This window comes from Zalophus californianus, chromosome 11 (assembly GCF_009762305.2).
Source record: "Zalophus californianus isolate mZalCal1 chromosome 11, mZalCal1.pri.v2, whole genome shotgun sequence".
NCBI classification, from domain to species: domain Eukaryota; kingdom Metazoa; phylum Chordata; class Mammalia; order Carnivora; family Otariidae; genus Zalophus; species Zalophus californianus.
This window is the reverse complement of record NC_045605.1, coordinates 57,110,703-57,130,993: the sequence shown is the minus strand read 5'-3', so window position 1 is coordinate 57,130,993 and position 20,291 is coordinate 57,110,703. Positions and strand designations below refer to the sequence as shown.

General features: G+C 48.5%; 2 protein-coding genes across 7 annotated transcripts in view; one reads left to right on the top strand and one right to left on the bottom strand.

Annotated features, from left to right (window-relative positions):
• RNF169 (ring finger protein 169) overlaps nucleotides 1-14,132 on the top strand; it is an 85,946-nt gene extending 71,814 nt beyond the window's left edge. Inside the window, exons 5-6 of the mRNA XM_027580023.1 lie at nucleotides 3,236-3,335; nucleotides 4,029-14,132. Coding sequence (XP_027435824.1) covers nucleotides 3,236-3,335; nucleotides 4,029-5,213 — 1,285 coding nt within the window. The 3' untranslated portion in view covers nucleotides 5,214-14,132. The remainder of the gene's footprint in view (nucleotides 1-3,235; nucleotides 3,336-4,028) is intronic.
• Nucleotides 14,133-14,189: 57 nt separating this feature from the next.
• The window catches only part of XRRA1 (X-ray radiation resistance associated 1), a 61,956-nt gene continuing 55,854 nt past the window's right edge, over nucleotides 14,190-20,291 (bottom strand). For 2 of the 6 annotated variants that reach the window (XM_035722850.1, XM_035722851.1), the window contains 5 exons: nucleotides 19,231-19,578; nucleotides 16,454-16,652; nucleotides 15,575-15,690; nucleotides 15,258-15,363; nucleotides 14,190-14,852 (listed from right to left, as the gene is read on the bottom strand). In XM_035722850.1, coding sequence (XP_035578743.1) covers nucleotides 14,599-14,852; nucleotides 15,258-15,363; nucleotides 15,575-15,690; nucleotides 16,454-16,652; nucleotides 19,231-19,578 — 1,023 coding nt within the window. In that variant the 3' untranslated portion in view covers nucleotides 14,190-14,598. The remainder of the gene's footprint in view (nucleotides 14,853-15,257; nucleotides 15,364-15,574; nucleotides 15,691-16,453; nucleotides 16,653-19,230; nucleotides 19,579-20,291) is intronic. The other 4 variants (XM_035722855.1, XM_035722854.1, XM_035722852.1 and 1 more) reach the window with 3 other exon arrangements.

The window sequence follows — 20,291 nt, the reverse complement described above, 5'->3', positions numbered from 1 at the left end:
ATTCACTGCAATACCTATTAAAATTACAGTCTCCTTTTTTGCAGAAATGAGCAAGCTGATACTAAAATTCACATATGGAATTGCAGAGGATCTCAAACAGCCAAAACAATCTTGAAAAAGATCAAGAGTAGAGGACTCACACTTCCTGATGTCAAAATTTATGGCAAAGCAATCAAGAGTGTGATACTGAAATAGGGGTAGATATATCAATCAGTGGAACAGAATTGGGAGTCTAGAAATAAACCCATATGTCAGTTGATTTTCAATAAGGGTACCAAGAAACTATTCAGTCGGGGAAAGAATAGTCTCTTCACATCGGGTGCTGGGACCACAACTGGTTATCCACATGCTAAATAAAGAATGAAGTTGGACCCCAACCTCACACCAAATACAACAGAGAAGTCAAATTGGATCAGATACCTAAATGTAAGGGCTACAACTGTACAGCTCTTAGAAGGAAATGCTTGGAGAGTTTAGCTGTACAATTACTGCTCTCTTAGAGCACTTCTGTGACACGTATGGTGGACTTCAGTGACTGGCTGCTCCCGTGGGTCAAGATTATCTTTCATCAGGGGCGTCTGGGTGGCTCAGTCGTTAAGTGTCTGCCTTCTGCTCAGGTCATGATCCCAGGGTCCTGGGATCGAGGCCTGCATCAGGCTCCCAGGGAGCCTGCTTCTCCCTCTCCCACTCCCCCTACTTGTGTTCCCTCTCTCGCTGTGTCTCTCTCTGTCAAATAAATAAAATCTTAAAAAAAAAAAAAAAGATTATCTTTCATCAGTCTGTCTCTCATGCTTTGCACGGAGTTGGTGTTCAGTAGAGTTGGCTGACCAAGTGAATGGAAGAGACAGTGACAGTGTCAGCCATACCGAGGTTTGCCAGAAAGATTTTAAATGGTCAGAAACTACTTTGGGTGTCCTTGTTGTGTGCTCGAGTCTGCAAGTACAGGTTTCCTCTCTGGGCCTTTCCTTTCTCCTTGCATTTCTCCAAAATGGAGTTTAGGGGGCATGAGAGGAGAAGAGGGTTCTCCCCAGCAATAGGTAACTGCTATTTGTACATCCGATAATTTGGGCATGTAGCCAGCATCTTTAAACTTGACTCTGCTCCTGCTGCCAATATGGATATGTAGCCTGTTTTTAAAAATTAAATTAAGCTCATTCTTAATTATGGAATATTTGGACCTTAAAGTATAGGTCCAGCCTCAGTTCGAACACCTCTAATGACATGATGGAGTTCAGTATCTCCCAAGGCAGCTATCTGTGAACTGCTCTCTCTAATGAAAGTTATAAAGTTCTTTCCTATGTTGATCAGAAAGTCTTTTTCTCTAAGTGTCTACTGTTTCTCCAAGGAATGATGCCAAACAAGTCATACATTTGAAATAGAAATGCTTTCTCTTTCAGCCCTATGTTGATTCCTCCTGACCCAAAGTATATGTTGTTCACGCCAGCATTTTAATCTGTTATCCAGTTTGCTTCTGGGTGGTTTACACCACTGACAGTTTGTGTGAGTTCTGGGAATGCAAATGAATTTCAGTACTATTCTAGGTAAAATACAAACCAAGCTGATTTTTAAGCAGCTGCCTTTATAGAGTGATGTTGAAGTTTCTGAACTATTCCAAAATACATTTCCCACTAGATAGTACAATGCTCACATTATTTGCTTAGGTTCAGTGTTGAATTTTCTTGGTAAAGTTCAGACATACGATGCAGGTTGGCCACCATATTCTTCTGTTGATACTGTGGCATAGATTAGATCAGCCGGCTGGAACCGTATCGCAAAGTGATGTGGCCAGGAGACATAGAGGGGATGAGAGGGTTTTGAACGGGAGAAATAGTGCAGAAATGCTGGCTGAGAAGCCACGTGAGCAGGTAGGACAGGCCCTTGCCAGAGACGTGGGGGGAGGAGAGACACCCCGAAACGCACCTTGTTTCCTCCTTTGTAAGTTTTCTGAGCTAATCCTGGCATAGTGAAACTTCAAAAAAAGTAGATCTTTTGCTACAAAAGAGTAGCTATGATGATGTATTTCATTCTAAAGCTAAATAGAATCATTCAAGGAAATAATTTCTGCTTGGGATCATCCGCATCCACCCTGACTTCTGGCAAGTTCTTATTTACCCTTCAAAGTGCACATGCCACAGGGACGCTTTTCCAACCCTGCTCTCACTCCATCCCAGGTAATTCATAACTCCCTCTTTTATGCCATTCTGTCTCCTAGACGTACTTTGTTATTGTACCATTTCACGGTATTATATTGAATTATTTATTTGTCTGCCCCACTGCACTCTGATTCCTTGACGACCCTAAGCTACATCTCATTTTTCTCCACATGCCCAGTGCCCAGATGGGGCTCCTCGGTAACCGGCATATGGGCAGTGTATGATAAATGCTTGTTGAATAGAGTGGCAGCACAGGTAAAGTAACAGCTGTACACATTGGTAAAAGCATCATTCTCACTGGACGTGTGTTAGGCACAAATTGGAGAGTAGGAAACAAAGGCGAATAATAAGATAATCACAAATTCAAAAAAAAAATTCCTACAGACCCCGTTGTCAATGGGGTAGGTAACAGTCATCTGCATATAATTCTTACACAGTAAGATTAATGTTATCATATGGGTACTGTGGGTTTGGATTGGGTTATAAAGTTATAATGTTGCATGCATAAACAAAAAAAAAAAACATGTGTTCTTGAAATCTCTTAAATTACCAGGATTTAGGCCTTTGGAAGCTCAAATGTAATGAGTTAAGGAAGAGACTGCATTTAATTTTGACTCCCTATGTAAAAATTGAGTGCACTGCTATGTATTTTGGAAGTCCTTTTGTTTCATGGCTGACTTAGATTGCTTGAGGAGACATTTGGGCCTAATAAAAGGAAAAAATGTGTTGTTTGTAAAGGTGATTTTAACATGGGATCCAATCTATTAAAGAAGGTGAATTATCCCTACATGTCTCTAAGCATGAGCGAAACAGCTATTGGCCTTTTATCATTTAAGCAGGGTCTAGTTTGGAAACAGGCTTAAACCAAATGTCCTCTCTGGAGGGCTTTTCCTCTTTTGACAGGATTTGTTCTTAGAACGAGTTTTGTTAATAAACTAATTCATTTCCTATTGTAGCTGCCCAGGGGGATCATCTTTCTTGGCAGGTGGCTTTGAAAGCACAGAAGAGATTGTCATTCATTTTCCTTAGTTGGCATATGGGCTACTTTTGACTCTTGGACTTGTGTTTACTTATTTATTTAGGAACCTAAATTCCAAGGTGGAGAGGAGTCAGAGCTGCAGTGACACTGCTCAAGACAGAGTGAAGAGCAGACTCAGAGCAGCCCCGACCAGCAAAACCAAGGTACACCTCAGACACGGGCTTCTGGAGCCCTCCGCTCCCATCCGGTGGCTCCCTGCACACGGCCATGAAAGGACCTATTCCAGATGGGCAGAGGCACAGTGGGTCCTAGGCATTCTAATTATGTTGGAGAAGTTTGCAAATAGATGTGAAGGAAGAGAGTTTGAATTAGTAGCGAAGGGTGGAATGAGGACCAGGAGAAGAACTTCTTTGAAAGTTCTAGATGAGTTTTTTTTTCCCTAGAGGTTTTCCTTTCCTTTCCTTTTTCCTTTCCTTTTTCCTTTCCTTTTTCCTTTCCTTTTCCTTCCCTTCCCTTCCCTTCCCTTCCTCCCTTCCCTTTCCCTTTCCCTTTCCTTTCCTTTTCCCTTCTGTTCCCTTCCTATTCTTTCTCTTTCTTTTAAACTTAAATTCAATTAATTAACATGTAGTGTGTTATTAGTTTCAGATGTAGAGTTCAGTGATTTAGCAGTCTTATTCCCTATAGGTTTTCAATTTTATTAATTGTTTCAGGTGTGTAGGAATTTCTGCAGATGGTGTGCATTCTAGGTTAGGGATTTTCCCATTTCTTAGGCTCCCATCACCCTTGATCCCTTTTCTTAGCCTTCCACTGCTGTCCTTCTACCATCTTGAAGGAACTGTGAAGAGAAAAAAATATGTCTGTGTGTATGTCTATAGAATCTTTTTAACCTCTTTTAGGTTACGGCTCTGACCCCAGCCTCCAACCCCATCATCGGCGTCCTCCTGTCCACCCAGAACAATCGTTGCCTCTCCGCCCCTGACTTAACGGTGGAAAAACGTCTCCCCTTCAGCTCCCTCTCATCCTTGGCTTCTCTGCATAAGCCAGAACGCTCCATCAGTCCGGAGAGCAATGATAGTATCTCCGAGGAACTAAACCATTTCAAGCCCATTGTCTGCTCACCGTGTACTCCTCCCAAGAGACTCCCCGATGGCCGAGTGCTCAGTCCCCTCATCATCAAATCAACACCCCGCAACCTCAACAGAAGCCTGCAGAAGCAGACTTCTTACGAGGCTAGTCCAAGGATCCTCAAAAAGTGGGAACAGATCTTTCAGGAGCGGCAGATCAAAAAGACCCTTTCGAAAGCCACCCTCACCTCCCTGGCTCCAGAAACAGGGGAAGACTTAGTAGTGTCTGAGGTGACCCATTCTAGCAAGGAAAAGCCACCTCTGGCTTTACAGGCGAGACTGGCCGGGGGCCAGGCCCTCTCTGAGTGGGCCGGACCCACCCCCACCGACCTCGATTATGTCCCCTCCATTAGCCAAACTAAAGCCGAACAGGGCAGCGAGAGTAAAAGGAGCTCTGAGATCCCGTCGGAAACGTGCTGCTCTTCAGAGCCCCGAGTGGGAGCCAGTGGGACTTCTTTGGAGAGAGAGCAGGAGGAAGGGCCAGGGCCCACCCCAGACGCCAAGTTAGACAAAACCTGTATGAGCACAACCGTGAACATCCCAGTGGCTAATTCAGTGCTGCCCAAAAATAGTGTTCTGGGGGGGGTCCTCAAAACAAAGAAGCAGCTGAAGACGGCGAATCATTTTGATTTGCCCAATGGTGTGCTGGCGGACAGCCTAGGTGAGGAGCCGCTTCCTTCCTTGCGCCGGGGCCGGAAAAGGCACTGTAAGACCAAGCACTTGGAACAAAACGGCTCCCTTAAGAAGCTGCGGCAAAGCGGTGGGGAGGCGGGCCCGGCCTCCCGGGCCCCGGGCCTGCGGGAGATGGAGCAGAAGCTGCAGCAGGAGGAGGAGGACCGGCGGCTGGCTCTGCAGCTGCAGCGCATGTTCGACAACGAGAGGCGGACCGGGAGTCGGCGGAAAGGAAGCGTGGATCAGTATCTCCTACGGTCCAGCAATGTGGCCGGGGCCAAGTAGCGCCCCAGGAACATGTGGCCTGTTTTTAAGAAGTCTGTGGGCCTGATCATTTATCTTGAAGAGCTGAGTGTTCTCACTTTGGGTTTCTTTTCATGGCAAAACACTGTCTGCTATGGTTCTGAGAGGTTCCAGGGCCTTTGTGGTCTCTGTCCAAGGGCCCTGTGTCTCTGCCTCCCGGTGACCGCGGCCAGAAGCACTCCTCACCCCTAAGTGACCCACCCCTGAGGGCGTCTGGGCCAAGTCTGGCAGCACCCACTTGGAATGAGATTCAGGAGCACAGGGGCCAGAGTTAGAGATGGTAGAGGAGACGGAGGATACCTTCTGAAACTGACAGACCTCCTGACTTCTTTCACCAGGGTCTTATTTTAAATCAGCCTTGCAGATAAAAGGGAGTTCCCTCTTTCTCAGAGAAGTGGGTCAGTGTCGCTCTTTGGCAGATCCAAGAAGATCATGTTCCCCCTTCTCCTTACTTGTGCCACAAGTAAATATACCTAATGAAATCAGTTGAGTTTACCCTCCTAACAAAAGTTAATTTACCTTCCCTGTGTAAAAAGTAACATCGGACCAATGTGCTGTCTAGTCGACAGACCACCTTCACGGTCAGTGTTCAGTTTGGTCTTCCCAGGAGCGCTAACATGTAAGTGGTATCAGCGCCGTTTTCGATGATGTTGGAACTGCAGGGCAGACGTTCAGGTCCTGTCATTCACTAAGTGGCGTAGCCCAGACTGACCGTTAGGGCTCCTGACAACAGATCCCAGAGATTTTCCACACTAACAGGTTGAACAGGTTGCCGTAATGGACAGCAACCCAAGGGCATGCCACGCACGGGAGCCCAGGGAAAGCTGGCTGAGCATTTGAATACTGATTGTGTAAAATCCATAGGCAGATAATTGAGATCGATGGGAACTATAAATAAATACTATGCAGTTATCCACCCTGCTCCCCCCCCCACCACCACCTTTACAGTTTACAGCCTTCTGTTTTCTATGGGGTGGAGGGGGCTTCCGCCCTGTGAGACAAATTACAGTTGAACTTCGTTATTACTCTCCACATGTCCAAGGGTTATCTGCAACGTTGATCTAAAATCCCAGAAATTTGCCCAGAAGTCAGGCAAGAGCAATGCTGAAACTCCATACTATGGAAACAAGGTATCTAGCTGGATGCAGCTGGTAAATTCAGTCCCATGGACCTTTGGGGTTTAATTTCCTTAGGAGCTGACACCATGTGTCTTTTGCATCCCTGGTGGTGCTTGGTGCTTCTGCCCGTCTGGGCTCATTGAGAATAGGGATTAAGAGATGATTTTAGGGAATCTCAGATGGGCTGGCATTCCCTGTGCATGTACGAGCTGTTACTATAAAGTCATGTGACTGGCGTTTCAACAAAGGTTTTAGAGCTTATATATCCCAGTGTACGTTGTCCCCCTTGAGTGGCTCCAGCAGGATACTGCATAGATTTTCCAATGATGTTGCCATTGGCAAAAACATTTCTGGAACTGTCCTCAACATCTAGAAACATCTAGAAGTATAGACTCCTAAAATGTTAGAATTGGAAGGGACCTTAATGGTCATCTTTTCCAACCTCCTCCTCTTACTAAGGCAGAAACTAAGATCCAGAACGGTGACTCACCTGATCACTAGGGATTTACCGTATCACCTTCTTTTGATTCCTCTCAGGAGAATTTTGCCCCCTCTTCTCGGGGCAGATCTTTACTCTTTTGTGGTTACAGGAGGGAGAATTTTAAGTCTGAAACTAGTCAGAAGCTGTTCGAAGCCTCTAGAAGAGAAGGTCGGGCCAGAGGGGTTCAGAGTTACAAACGAGTTGTAGCTGTCAAGCAGTCGTTAGTTGGCATACGGGCCATTTCCTCGTGCTGCTCAGGAACAGCTCCCGGGGAGAAGTTCCAGAGATGTCGTAAGCATTTTGGTCCTCATTGAGCTATGTGGGACCTCCTCGGTGACTGCTTTGGTGGGAGGGTCCCTCACTTGAATGTATGTGTTCTGTGTTCTGTGTGCACACGTGCAGATGTGTATTTAAAACACATGCATCCATGCCATTCCTCTTTATTCACACCACTTCGGTTCCAGGCCCTGCCAGCCACACAGGCTTCCACAGGCTGCTGGACGGTCGGTCCCCGGGATAGCAGAGCCGGTGCTGGTCTGTGGAGGAAGGGGAGGGTGACTCACCGAAGGCCCTTAGAGAACGCCCGAGGTCCTGCCGTTTCCTAGAGCTGCTCGTTGGTCTGAGCGAACATCCCTGGGAGGCTCGTCTGCTCGGTGGTAGCAAAGAAGCTTCTTTTTTCCACTTGCCATCTTTCGTCTAGGTCTCCAGTCATTTAAAAAACACGTTTCAGTTGGAACTGGTTTTTGGTTTTGGAGAAAAGATAAATATTTTTAATAGAAAAAGATATATATTTTAAATATTTCCCCAAAGTCATACTTTTGTTTTAAGGAGTTGCATAGCAGTAGCAAGGAATTTTAGGTTTGGGTGCAGAGCGCAAAGCTCCCTCCTGTGAAGTGAGTGTTGCAAACGCTGGATCCAGCTTGCTGACTTTCCCGCTTGCACCTCCTGTTGTGTCTAGAGGGTCCCTGACAGTTGTTCTGCAGACTTCCGGCCAAGCAGTAGTCCTTGCTGTGGAGGCAAAGCAGTTTAGGTTAAGGAGCGACAGGGCTTACCCTCTCATCTGCTTGGCTTTGGAGGAGGAAAAAACCACTAAGGTATCATCTGTATTTTAAGATGCTTCCCGTACTTAACTAACACCTGAACACTTTCTCCTTCTGAAAAACGTCTGTGTCCTGTTGCTTGCTTGCTTGCTTGTGAAGTTTATCACAGATGGCATTGTTGACATGAATTATTTGGAGAAAGAGAAAGACAGGAAGGGAAAACAGAGTGATGGGGAGGGTTGGGGAGGGAGAACGAGAGAGACGCTAGTTCACAAAACAGACATTTCTCACAAATCATTGGAATCTGATTCACCATACAAATTTCCCATGTCCTACGAGCTCTGCTCTTTGTGTATATGCATTCTCTGTGTGTGTGGGTTTTGTTTTTTGTTATTAAAGGGGAAGTTAGGAGAGGTTGGAGGATGAAGGTCATTCTGTGGTGCCCTGAGAAGGGGGTTCTCATAGGGTGGGGAAGATCTTTGGCAACATATTCGTGACCTATTGATTGTATCTGCTGGAAGGAGTCATCGGGGCCTGTTGGGTCGGTGTCAAATCAGGGGATTAAGCACCCAGCCCTTGGACCCTTTCATATAATTGCCTCTTTTTAAAAGGTTAATTCATCGTGGCTGAAGCTTCCCAGGAAAACCTTTTGTAAGTGGCTTCATTTCTTATTTTTTTAATTTAAGTTTTAGATTTTTGTCTGGAGGAAGAACTGGTGATGAATGCCTTCTGGTTTTCTTGGTTTGGGGTGGTTTTTTTGTTTTTGTTTTTGTTCATTTTCCCTAAAAGAAAAATGCCTTTAAGAGATTAAAGCTGCTTAATTAATTGCTGTCAGATTACAAAGTGACAAACTGACTAAGATGGGAAGCTGCCACTGTGCTTGACTGGTGAAACTGATGACCGAAGGCTGTGCTGTTCGCCCTTTCTGTTCCATTTAACAGACATTCCTGAGCTTCGAACTTGTGCCAATCCTGTACTGGGTCGTGGAGATACAGGATGGAAAGGACAGTCCCTGCTCTTGAGGAGCTCAGTCTCTAATGGAATGTATTTGAATGTCTGTGTGGCTGGAGTTCTGCTTCTTCATAGTGACCATCTTGGATGGCCCCATTTAAGATACTGTCCAGCATCTGGCAGGCTGCGTTGAACATTTTAGACCTCTCCCATCAGTATTTCTGAATTTGATTGCAGCACTGCTTTCCATTTCCTAAGTAATTTTACCAGAGGAGAATGAATTTTCTCCTCCAGTGACACAGGACAATAATCTCTTCAGGAGAGCTTTTACATCAGCGCCAGGAAGTGAGGCAGGGTGTGGATCATTGACATGGTCAGAGGAGGCCCACATCCCAACTCCCTGACCTCCTCACCTCTTTCGCAACCAGACCTCTCACCACAGCTGGTAGCAACTTTGGATTCCTTTTCCTTTTTTCTGCCTGGCTTTTCACTGAGATGGAAAACCAGCAGGAGAGGAAAGAAAGAAAAATTGAAGGCTGGATTATAATCATAAAATGCTATAGCTCGAAAGAGCATGGAAATCATTCAGATCAAATTTTTCCCACCTGCTGCCCATTTTTTTCTAAGAAATAAGGAACGTGAGGTCCAGTGTCCTGTGCCCTATTTTATACTGTAGTTTCCTAGGATCTAAATAGTCCGTTTAAATTACACACACACACACACACACACACACACAATTTGCTAATGAGGACACCCAAATGATACAGGAGGCTTTTTGTTTTAATAGCTTTTTCTTTCAAATTTTTTGTTAGAATTAAAATATACTTATATCCCCTGAACACACACCCAAATAGGGAAAACCCCACAATGTGACTAATGTGAATATGGAGTCTTGGGAAGTGATATATTTTTTTGATTGGAATAGTCATCATTTTAACCACAAAGGGTTAAAACCCAGCCAGCTCTTCATTTTTCTTTGAAAAATCAAGAACTCCTTAGGGACTTAAATCTTTCTCAGCCAGCCTTTTCCCCATCAACCTATAGAGTGGTCTTTTGGCCTGGTTTTTAGAAGTAAGCATAGTTGCTTATAAATTCTTGTGAATCAGTGACACAGGTATTTTTTTCGGGGGGGGGGTCGAGATTCTAGGGAAAGCTGCTGCTGAATAGCTTTTCCTCCAAAGACGATACAGAAAATGCATCTTTCACATAATTGTTATCCACTGTAACTTTCTGAAAAAGATTGTTCTACAGAGAAAAGAGACATAAGCAGAAGTCACGACCAGCTTAGAGACTGGTTAAATTGAAGAAAAAGTGCCAAGACTGAATGTGCACATTGTTCTATGTATGATCAGTATTTTTATTCTTCCTAAGAAAAATATTTACACACTTCGCTTTGTGAGTAAGTGCTTCCTTACTGTCTTGTTAATAAGGGTGGCAGGCTCCCTCTCTGCCTTTTCTGGGGTCTTCTATCAACTAGTTGGACAAAGCTGACCTAAGGCCAGGCTTATTCGTCTTCTTCCCTCTCACGTAATCGGTAAAAACAGGCAATGCGCTCCTCAAAGATCAAGCTTTTAGAGCTGAAGAGTAGCTGTTTGGGCCCTGGGTCTGGAGGGCAGCGGTCAGAGTCTCCCTGGGTGGCCCTGTGCCCTCCACTCCAACTATGCCACCAATGGGAGCAGGGCCTCTCCCTCCGTCGGTGGGTCCAGCCCTTCGCCTGCAGCAGAACACTTAAACTCCTGAGGAGAGAATGGAGAACTACTCGAGGGAAAAAATTATCTTAAATGCCACCTAATGGTTTTGTTTTTGTTGTTTCTCCTGATGAGCTGTTTACTCTCAATTTCTACACACACAGTTGTCCTTAGGACCTTTCCTCTTCTCACCTAGAAACAGAAAATGGGATGTATATTGGTTTCCAACCTGCTGTCTACATTAGAATTGGAGACGGGGCCTGGATCCTTGTGGACTGCCTCCTCTCCAACTCATCACCAACAGCATCTTGACAAAGACAGACCCAGAACAGGGCAGGCCCTGTCAGGGATGCTTCTGCCAACAAAGAAATGGCACAGAATCAAATGGGACGATGTGTTGTTTGTTTAAACAGTACCAGAGTGCGTTCTTCAGTGTGTGTTTGCCTGCTTGAGGAGAGGCCCAAGTTGAACACAAAGCAAACTCATGAAAGTGAATATTCTGTTTCTAGTCAAAGTCTTAACCTCTAGAGCGCAATCACAGGCAAATCTGGGCTGAGACTAGGTGTGTTTGACTTTTGGAGCGGTCTTTGCTCTGGGAGATGCCCCACTTTGGAATGTCTTGTTTTGGCATTCAGAATGGTGGGAGAAATTAGGAGGCGAGATGGGGTTTCCATGGTGTGCTGTGTCTGAGGTCTAAGTTAAGAATGGTCTATTCAACCATTCTGACTCCTAATGAAGGCACAAGAGTCTGAGAAAAGAACGAATGTACAGGATGAGACTATCCTTGCATATTGGGGCTATACTGAAAACATCTGATTTTGGCTTTGGAAGCACTGCTCAAGAATTCATCAAAATCCCTTTGGTGTCCGTTTCTCATCAAACACAGAACAAATGTATCGCTGTCCCATCTAAATGTGTAAAAACAATTTGAAGGACTGATGCAAGACATGCCGTACGTGGTAAACCAGCACTTAAGGGACCTTTGAAATCTGGCCCAAGACTCTTCCAAAAGACTGTCTTTAAAATGATTTGCAAGAAACAAGGCAGCTGCTTAGAGGTATATGAACAGAATATGATTGTTCTTTGGCCTCTAAGGTAACAGAAAATGTCCGCCATGTTGCACTCATGGATTCCGATAGCCTGGTGTGGTGAAGGGGGTGCCCTCATTTACAGGTGGGAAACTCTGGCCCTAACATAGCCTGGAAGTTGAGTCCTCTGACTGCAAAGCCATTGATTGCTTTTCCTGTTGCCCTAGCTCAGTCACCTCAGGGTGCTGCCATCCTCCCACTCTGGTCTTGGCTAACTCTTAAGGTTCCAGTTGCTTTCTGGGTTGGATCTTCTGGACTGGGCCTGCCAGGGATACAGAGACCAGAATCTTCCCTCTGCACCCACCATAGGGGTGGGAGGTATCCTGCAGCAGCAAGCATCATGAGACACAGTTTGCATCTAAATCAGTTCTCAGTTCCCTCTCCTGCGGCCATATCCAGCTCCCAGGGACTTACTGGCATCTTGGATAAGTGGCTAGGAGAACAGGATGGCCCTACCTAGTTTTGGAGAATTAGTGGTGGGAGAAATCATTTCTTCTGGTTTGCTCACTAGAAGGTTGGAGAAAGCTCAGAAGAGTGTGGCAGCCAGCTTCCCATCTGCTTATGAAGAAGGGAAGGGAGTGCTGGGTGAAAGCAGCCCAGGGGGTCGAGGCCTCTAGTGGCAGATGTGCTGGGAAGAGTGTGCCCGCAGCAGGGAGGGCAGATGCCGCCCAAAAGGCTTTCCTGATTAGTTATGAATTCATGTTCATTTGACAATTCTAGTCAGAGGCTTTACTCATTGAGATGAGGACTAGTTCGTGTCTCTTCAAAAAAGGACAAAACTCAGGAAACCAAGCAACTGAAATCTGCTCACACAAGAGCCCTCAAAGTGTGCTTTTAACACCAGAAGGACCCACAGAGATTGCAAACCGCATTGTCGCTGTGGGTAAGGTTAAATGACCTGCCCTTTATCATATAGCAAATAAGAAGGTTAAAAATCAAACCCTGGTAATGTGATTAAGTCCAGATCACTCCGGAAATAGAAAAGAATGGACACAATTGGAAAATGCTTGTATGGCTTCCAGAGATGCAGCAATTCGCCTGCGCGGGAGGGCGGATGGGTAGACGGTGTGAGACCCTGCCTCGCATACTTCAAACAGGCACTAGGAGAGGAACTAATTTATTCAGATGCTATCTTATGTGGAATAACTGAGAAAGTTAAATAGCGTTTGGCCCGGATAGGTGTCACCTCTCTGGGATGTTCTTACGTTGGTGGAGGGCTCTGGCCTGGCCTGGCGGAGGGAGCCAATACACTCCTGAGCAAACAGCAGTGCTAGGTGTACCGAGGGACTTAGGCAGACAGCCCCAGCCCAGTGGCTAGAACTGCCTGGTAGCTTTACCAACAAAGGACGGGACAGCCTTTGGAGGGAGTGAGTTCCCTGTCACCAGGGGTGCAAGCAGGAGCTGAACGATCGGTTAGGGAGACAGCAAGAGGCTTCCGGTCTCGAAGCTGGGCTAGGATGTTCCCAGGAGCCTTTCAGGCCAGAGAGCCTATGGTTGGTAAGTGTTTCTGGCTAGAAAGTGCAATCCAGTTCTCTAGGCCTAGAGCCCAGCATGGCTTACAGGGTCACTGTTGGGGCGGATTCTCCTTCCTAATGTTAGGGAAAAGGTGGTTTGGGGACCCAGGAGATCCAAGTGGTGAGTCAGCAACACACCCTGCCTGCAAGTGTCACTGCCACATAAGCCTGTACCACGTGTACCCGTCCGGGTGCCTGTGTCACTGTGATGTAACTGACACTGTAACTACATGTGCGGCCGTGTGGCTGTGTGTGTGACTTGTGGGAATGCAGATGTGTGCATCTGGTATGACCGCAGCTGGCTGTAAATAGGACACTGGCCACATGTGGCAGACTGCGTGGCCAAGTAGGAGAATGAGCAGTTATTTCTATGCCCTAATAGCCTCACACTCGCAATAAGCAGACACGCCACCAGGCTTCTGTCAGACCCATGGCTGCAAGGCAAGATTCTAGCTCAAAGATCACCTTAATGGCAACTGAAGTTGGAGGAGTTTGTGCCTTGCTGAGGATCCTTAATCCTTGTGCCACTGACTCCTGGGCCCTGGGAACTGCATGCCTGCCGCCCAGGTCTGAATGCTAGATACCCCCAGGAGAGTAGCCTTAGGAGCAGAGGGAGACCATTCCCAAATGTGCATCTCTGGAATTCAGTCCAAGTGGCCTTCTCTAGATCCATCTCTATAGCAGGTGCTGTTTCTTGGACAGTCACAAAATGGGGCAACCCGACAGGCTACCTTGGCCAGAACCAGAGCCCAGGCTAATCTTGTACAGCCCCAGGATCCGTTCCTGAGCCGCAGTGTTTGTTTGCATATGGACCTCAGCTGGTATCCCGGATCAGAGGACCTTAGGAAACCATGCAAGCCCTCCCCTCAGCCTGTCACGACTTTGTGGCCATCGCCATCTGATAAGGAAATTCCTGATCCTCTCTCCTCCCTCCTCTCCATTTGCCCTCATCATGGGAAAAGCTGCCCAACAAAATAAAGCCTCCTTTCTGGGGCCTGGAGGACTCAGTTTTGCCCCCTACCCCAGCAACATGCACACTTTGTTGGCTGTGGATGGGTTAGTTCACTTCTTTGAGCTTTACAGTCTGTGCTGCTTTTCTGTTCCATCAACCCCCTTGTTTTCCATCCCAGTGCTCATCACAGCTCTGTTGGACAGGTGCAACTCAGGCAGGTTTCCCAAAGGATGTGTGCATCAACCGGGATCCTTGTCTGGCCCGGGAGGTGGGCCCGATCTACAAGAAAACATGCAGGCTACCTTGCTCTATGCACCTACTCTTTATTGCTGCCAGGCCAGGTGCTGGGTCCTGCCCAGCCTAGGGAGGGGAGGTCCTGACCAGTTCCCCACTCTCTGTGGCCAGCAGGCAAGGCCAAGCCGAGGTCTGAGGCCTGCACCTGGCCCACCTGGCCCCAAGGCACGGTCCAGGGCACGGAGCCCTGGGAGGGCGTCGGGCACAGGCGGGGCAGTGCACATGGCCCTGTGCACAGCCCTTAGCTTTTCGAGTCGCTGGCCATGGGCCCCTGGCAGAACTCATCCATGAACTCAAGGAAGCGGCCGAACCTAGGCTGGCCCTCGCTCAGCGCTGGGCGGCCTGGGGGTGGCGCTGTGGCCCTGAACACCGTCCGCAGTGAGTAGCGCACCAGCTGCCGGTAGCGGGCCTGGAACTCCTTCAGCAGCCGCTTGGCCTCCAGGTATTGCTTCTGGTTCACCAGCCGCCGCTCAGTCCGCTGGTGCAGGACAGCTCCTGCAGGGAGAGAAGCCCAAGGGGCACCAAACTCGCTCTGGGGCCCCCCCTGGCCCAAAGCAGTGGGGACTGCGTCCAGAGCGCTCCCAACCCCAAAAAGTGGGACGGAGTGAAAGGAGGATGCTACGGGGACTGAGAATGGCCTCCCCAGCCCCGGGCCGTAAGAAGCCAGCTGGTTCTACCTCAGGCCTTAGTTGTGGTCTGTAACATGCTGTGTGACTCTAGGCAACTCCCTGCCTCGCTCCAGGCAGGCCTCAGCTTCTCTGTCTGCGGCGGGGGCAGGGCGGGGGCAGACGCCAAGGGCCCTCCGCCTCCTGCCGGCAGATGAGCAAACTTCCCTCTGTCTCGGGTTCCGGCCGCTGAGGACAGGGACGGGGACGGGGATGGGGACGGGCAGAGCTGTACCTAGTGGAGCCTCTGTAATGTTCTGGGGATCCCGCATGCGGACGAGGAGGTCATCCAGCAGCTGGGCTCGAGTCTTCCGTGGCGGTGGAACGGGGATCCTCTGGGCCTGACGCAAGGTAAGAGGAGCCTGTCACCCCAGTCCGGTGCTCAGCCTCTCCTGGCCTCACCTCATACAGACGCAGCAACATGCAGGAGAGCACCTGGGGGCACTGGGAAAGCACAGCCCTCAGAAGGCCATGAGGTGACAGCCACGGCTCTACCTGGGGGCTCCCGAGGAGCCACTCACACACACAACCAGGTGGGGTTGACCCGTGTACCCGTTTCTCCTTGGGAACGTAGTGTTTCTGAAGCGCGCCCAGCCTGGGCTTGGAAGAGCAGCACAGCAGGGGGCACTTCAGCATGCGCTGCAGGGCCTGTGCATTCTTCTGGATTCCTAAGGCAGAAAGGCAAGGGTTGGGGCAAGGTACTCTTCCTCCATCTGCTGGATGCCTCCCCCAGTTTTCTCATGCCCCAGCAGCCCTGGGTGAAAGGATTTGAGAGGCCCCAAGAGGAACACACTGCCCCCATCTCTCCCTGATCTGCTGCGGTGCCAGAACCTCCATCATTCATTCAGTGAATACTCGTCCCCTGGGTGCATGGATCCTAATGGAAAAGTAGCACTAGAATGGGGAAAGGGACTGACCCCAGGGTAACCCCATTAAACACAGTGGGTTACACTGCAGGGACTGACCCCCAAGAGAGCACAGCTGAGTGCCAGTTCCTTTGAAAGCACAAGTACTGTTAACACATCAGTCTGAAATCGGGCTCAGAGGGAGCACTGCCCCCCTTGCCTTAAACCACAGAGAGAGGATTAGGGATGTTCAATCTGGGGCTCAGCTGGGCTGGGAAGGAGCTCAGGAATCTGGCCAGTCTGGGTAGCTGTTCATCAGACCCTTCCTGGAGACACTTTTCCAACCAGAGCAGCCAGGCCTAGACTGGCTGGAATCTCGGAACAGCCGTGGTGCCTCAAAGTCCACTGAAGGCCCAGGCCAGGGGTCCTGATATGGGAGGCTCCAAACCAGGACACCTTCAGGAGCTCTTTGACAGAGGACAACATCCTGGTCTGGAAGTGAGACATGCCACCAGCCTTAGCTTTGCCCTGACTTGCTCTGGGCTGTGGAGAGGGCCCCCGTCTTGGAGCCATTCTCCTCACATACCCTTTGGCTCAATAAAGGCTGGATCAGGCTTGGCTGTCAGCAGCTCCTCGTAGCCATGGTACTTGCTGGGAAGGGAGGCAGTTGGGAGCTTCCTCCAAGCCCTCTTTACCTCTCTGGGAGCTGTGTGGGGTGGTCTTTGCTCTTCCTCCTTCATGGATGAATCATCCCTCTGGAGGATGGAGGAAGGCAGCTCACCCACCTGTGCCCAAAAGAAAACCAGCTTCCATTAACATGTCTAAGCATCAGCTCTGTGTGGATCCCCACCCTGGACCCCGTTAAGGGCAAGAACCAAGACCGGGTGAGAGAGGGCAGCCGTGAAAGCAGACAGTGATTGTGCACCTTGGTAAGGCCAGAGGAGAAGGGAGCACAAAGGTTCTGGGTGAGCCCAGGAAGCCCTCACCCCGCCTGCGGGGCCGGGAAGCTTCCTGGAGGAGGAAGCTCCTCCTTCCTCGTGAGGCCTTAACCTGCACGAGGTCTTGAAGAAGCAGGATGGCCCCATCCCCAGGGGCTACAAGTGCTGGGGAGAGAGGCTTGCCGCAGGCCAGGAAGAGCAGGGGCCGAGCCACCCATGTAAGACCCGGCAAGGTGGATCTGGGGGTACTCTAAGTTGGTATCTTTGGGGTGTACTGTGAAGAGATGGGTGGCTGGAGCAGTAAGCAGGCCTCAGATCAGTAAGGACTTTTAAAAACCAACCTTAGGGTGTTTCTTTTGTTTTTGTTTGTATTTTCTTTATCCTCACAGCGATGGCAAAGCCACAGAGGAATTTTAAGGGGGTGAGTGACCACTGTCTGAACTCACATTTTTAGCCAACCCTAAGGGTTTTATAAGAAACATATTTATGAGACCTGTATTTCATGTAGGGATGTTATTCATACCCTTCATGAGAGCTTGTGGCTAAGAAGAAATAGAAAATCTGAACAGATCTGTAACAAGTAGAGATCTCAACAGTTCTCACAAAGAAAAGCCAAGGGCCAGATGGCTTCACAAGTGAATTCTACTAAGCATTTAAAGAAGAATTAACACCAATCCTTCACGAACTCTTCCAAAAATTAGAAAGGGGAACACTCCCAGCTCATTCTCTCAGTTACTATCCTGAAACCAAAACTAAGGAAAGACATCACAGAAGGACAATACAGACCAATATCCCTATGAACAGAAACACAAAAATCCTCAAAAAATACTAGCAAACCAAATTGACGACCTATAAAAAGGATTATATACCATGATCAAGTGGGACTTATTGCAGGTAGACAAGCTTGGTTAAACATCTGGAAATCAATGTGACACACCAATAGATAAAGGACGAAAACCACATGATCATTTCAGTACACACAGAAAAAGCATTTGGCAAAATCTAACACCCCTCCGTGACAAAAAAAACCCCACTTAACTAGGGATAGAAACTTCCTCGACCAGGAAAAAAGGACATTTACGAAAAACCCATAACTAACATCAGAATTAATGGTGAAAGACTGAAAGCTTTCTCCCTGAGATCAGGAATAAAACATGTTTGCTCTTTCTGCTTCTATTCCACACTGCACTGGAGGTCACAGCCTGGGCAATCTGGCAAGGGGAAGAAAAGCTTTTCCCATCACGGGGACTCCCAGTTGATTGTATTCCTTTGGCTCCTAGGAAGCCCAGAATTGCATTTTGGCAATATACCTCTGTCACGAGAGCAGCAGGGCAGATGAGCAGGTTAGAGTGACAGAGACCTTATTTCCTTTCCTGTCCATATTTTCCTTTCGTCCAACTTTCTCAAGCTCATTTTATTTTTTTCAAGCTCATTTTTAAATATTTACTTATACTCTGCTTTGTTCTAAAAGGTTCTGATAGAGTTCATAAAGACAGTTTTATACCGTATAAATGTGTATGTCACTCTAAGTCATCTGTGGAATAAGGGATGGATGGAGTCAGGCATAAATATATGCATGTGCATCTTGGAAAGATCTGGCAGACTGGAGGCGTGAGATGGGAGGTGGGGAGCTGAGGAAAGGCAGTGGTACAATAGTAATGCTCGTGGGGCCCTACCAGCTCCTCCAGCCTCCTATTTCCCTTTTCCTATGTGTCACCTGTCTGCCGCCCAGACACTGAACCATCTGTGGTTTCTGCACATGCCACTTTAATTTCTGTCCTCTGTAGCCTGCTTCATGCTGTTTGCTCTGCGCAGGATGCCCTTCTGCCCATGTTTTCACCTTGTCACTGCCTACTCAGCCTGCAAAGCTCAGTTCATTAGAACCTCTTTCAGGAGCCCTCCTGGTCTGGGCAGAGGATCCTTCTTTCCCCCAGGCTCCCAGCGCCTGGGTTTCCCTTAGTCTCGGCACTGACTGCATGCATTGTTCCTGCACTCCCCCATCAGACTGAGGACATCTCGAAGGCAGGACCTTCGTCTTGGCCATCTGTATTCCCAGGACTTAGAGGCAGCATCAGAAGTGATGTGACCTTATACAGATAGGCAGAGGCAGCAGCAAACCCTTCTGAAAAACTGGTCAGAACCATGCCCCAGCCAGACCCCAGATGCTGTCTGTGCCACAGGACCATGACTTGTCTCCATGGGTATCCCTACCAGGAGCCTTGGCTCAGTGGAGCTCCTGGAGGGGCTTGCGGGGCCTGCCGGCGGGGGGGGGGGGGGGGGGGGGGGGGGGGGGGGGCTTCCTTCTAATTTCCGGACCTGTCTTGGACTCACTTCTGGCTGCCCACCGCAAGCCAGCTATGCCAAGGTTGTATAGGAGCCTCTGGGAGCTAGGAACAAGGCAGGGGAGCGGGGGGTGACTGGGCACCTGGGTCAAGAATATGGACTCCATGCTCCTGGTGTCCTCGTCTGACAGGTGCTCCGGGCTGAGGTGGCCAGGTCTGTTGCTGCGGTGGGACATGGTCTCTTCACTGTACACGGTGGAATCAGAGCAGATGGGAGGCAGGGGCACGAAGGTCCGGTGGGACAGGGAAAGGCCCTCCACGCCCTCGATAGGTATCTGTGACTCCAGAATACTGCTTCTGGCAGCGGAGAGCTCTTTAGTCGGCCATGCCTCAGACTCGGGGATCTCCTTTGAGGGAGACTGGACTGTGGTCACAGGGAGGTGATGGAGAATCAGAGGCCGCTTTGGCACCTTTGGGACTTGGGTTTTCACCTGTCATGGGAGAAAGGCTAGATTGGTTTGCTTCCTAATCAGAATCTCTCCTTCTGGACCTCACGGACTAAGGCTACTTGGTACCGTGATCAGGGTCCTGGATGAGGGCTCACAGCAGGGAGGGAGGGAGCCAAATCCCACTGACTGGGCATCTACAATGTGCCTGTACATGACAGATGTTGCTTGATTTACACCTCAAACTGCCCAGGAAATAATTCTCCTTATTTTATAAAAGTGGAAGCCAGGGCTCAGAGAGGTAGGATGAATTGTCCGAGGTTACAGGATTATTCGGTGGCGGAGCCTGGACTGCCCGATTTCTGCCTCACTCTACATCCCTGATCATATCACTCTGGCTCTCAACAGCCTTCTTCTTCTGATCAAGGTTTAACACGGTGCCCTCGACTTTCTTCAGGGACTCCTAGGAAGACCTGGAGGAGATGGTCCTGTCTCTTATAGAAGGCCGCAGCACCAAGCCCCTTTCAGGATACTGGTCCCTATACCTTAAATGAAGTTTCATAAGGCAAATCTCTCTCAGGGTTCAGAACCGAGGAAATAACTACTTTCCTGTTGAAATTCTCAGCTTCCTTAATTAGTGAAAGCCCGTCATTCTGGGACAGAGGATTATGTACTTAGCATTTGGCTCACTCTGATTGTGCCCCTCTCAGGCTGGCTGATGGGAAGGAGATACTCCAATCCTTAGAGGAGGCAACAAA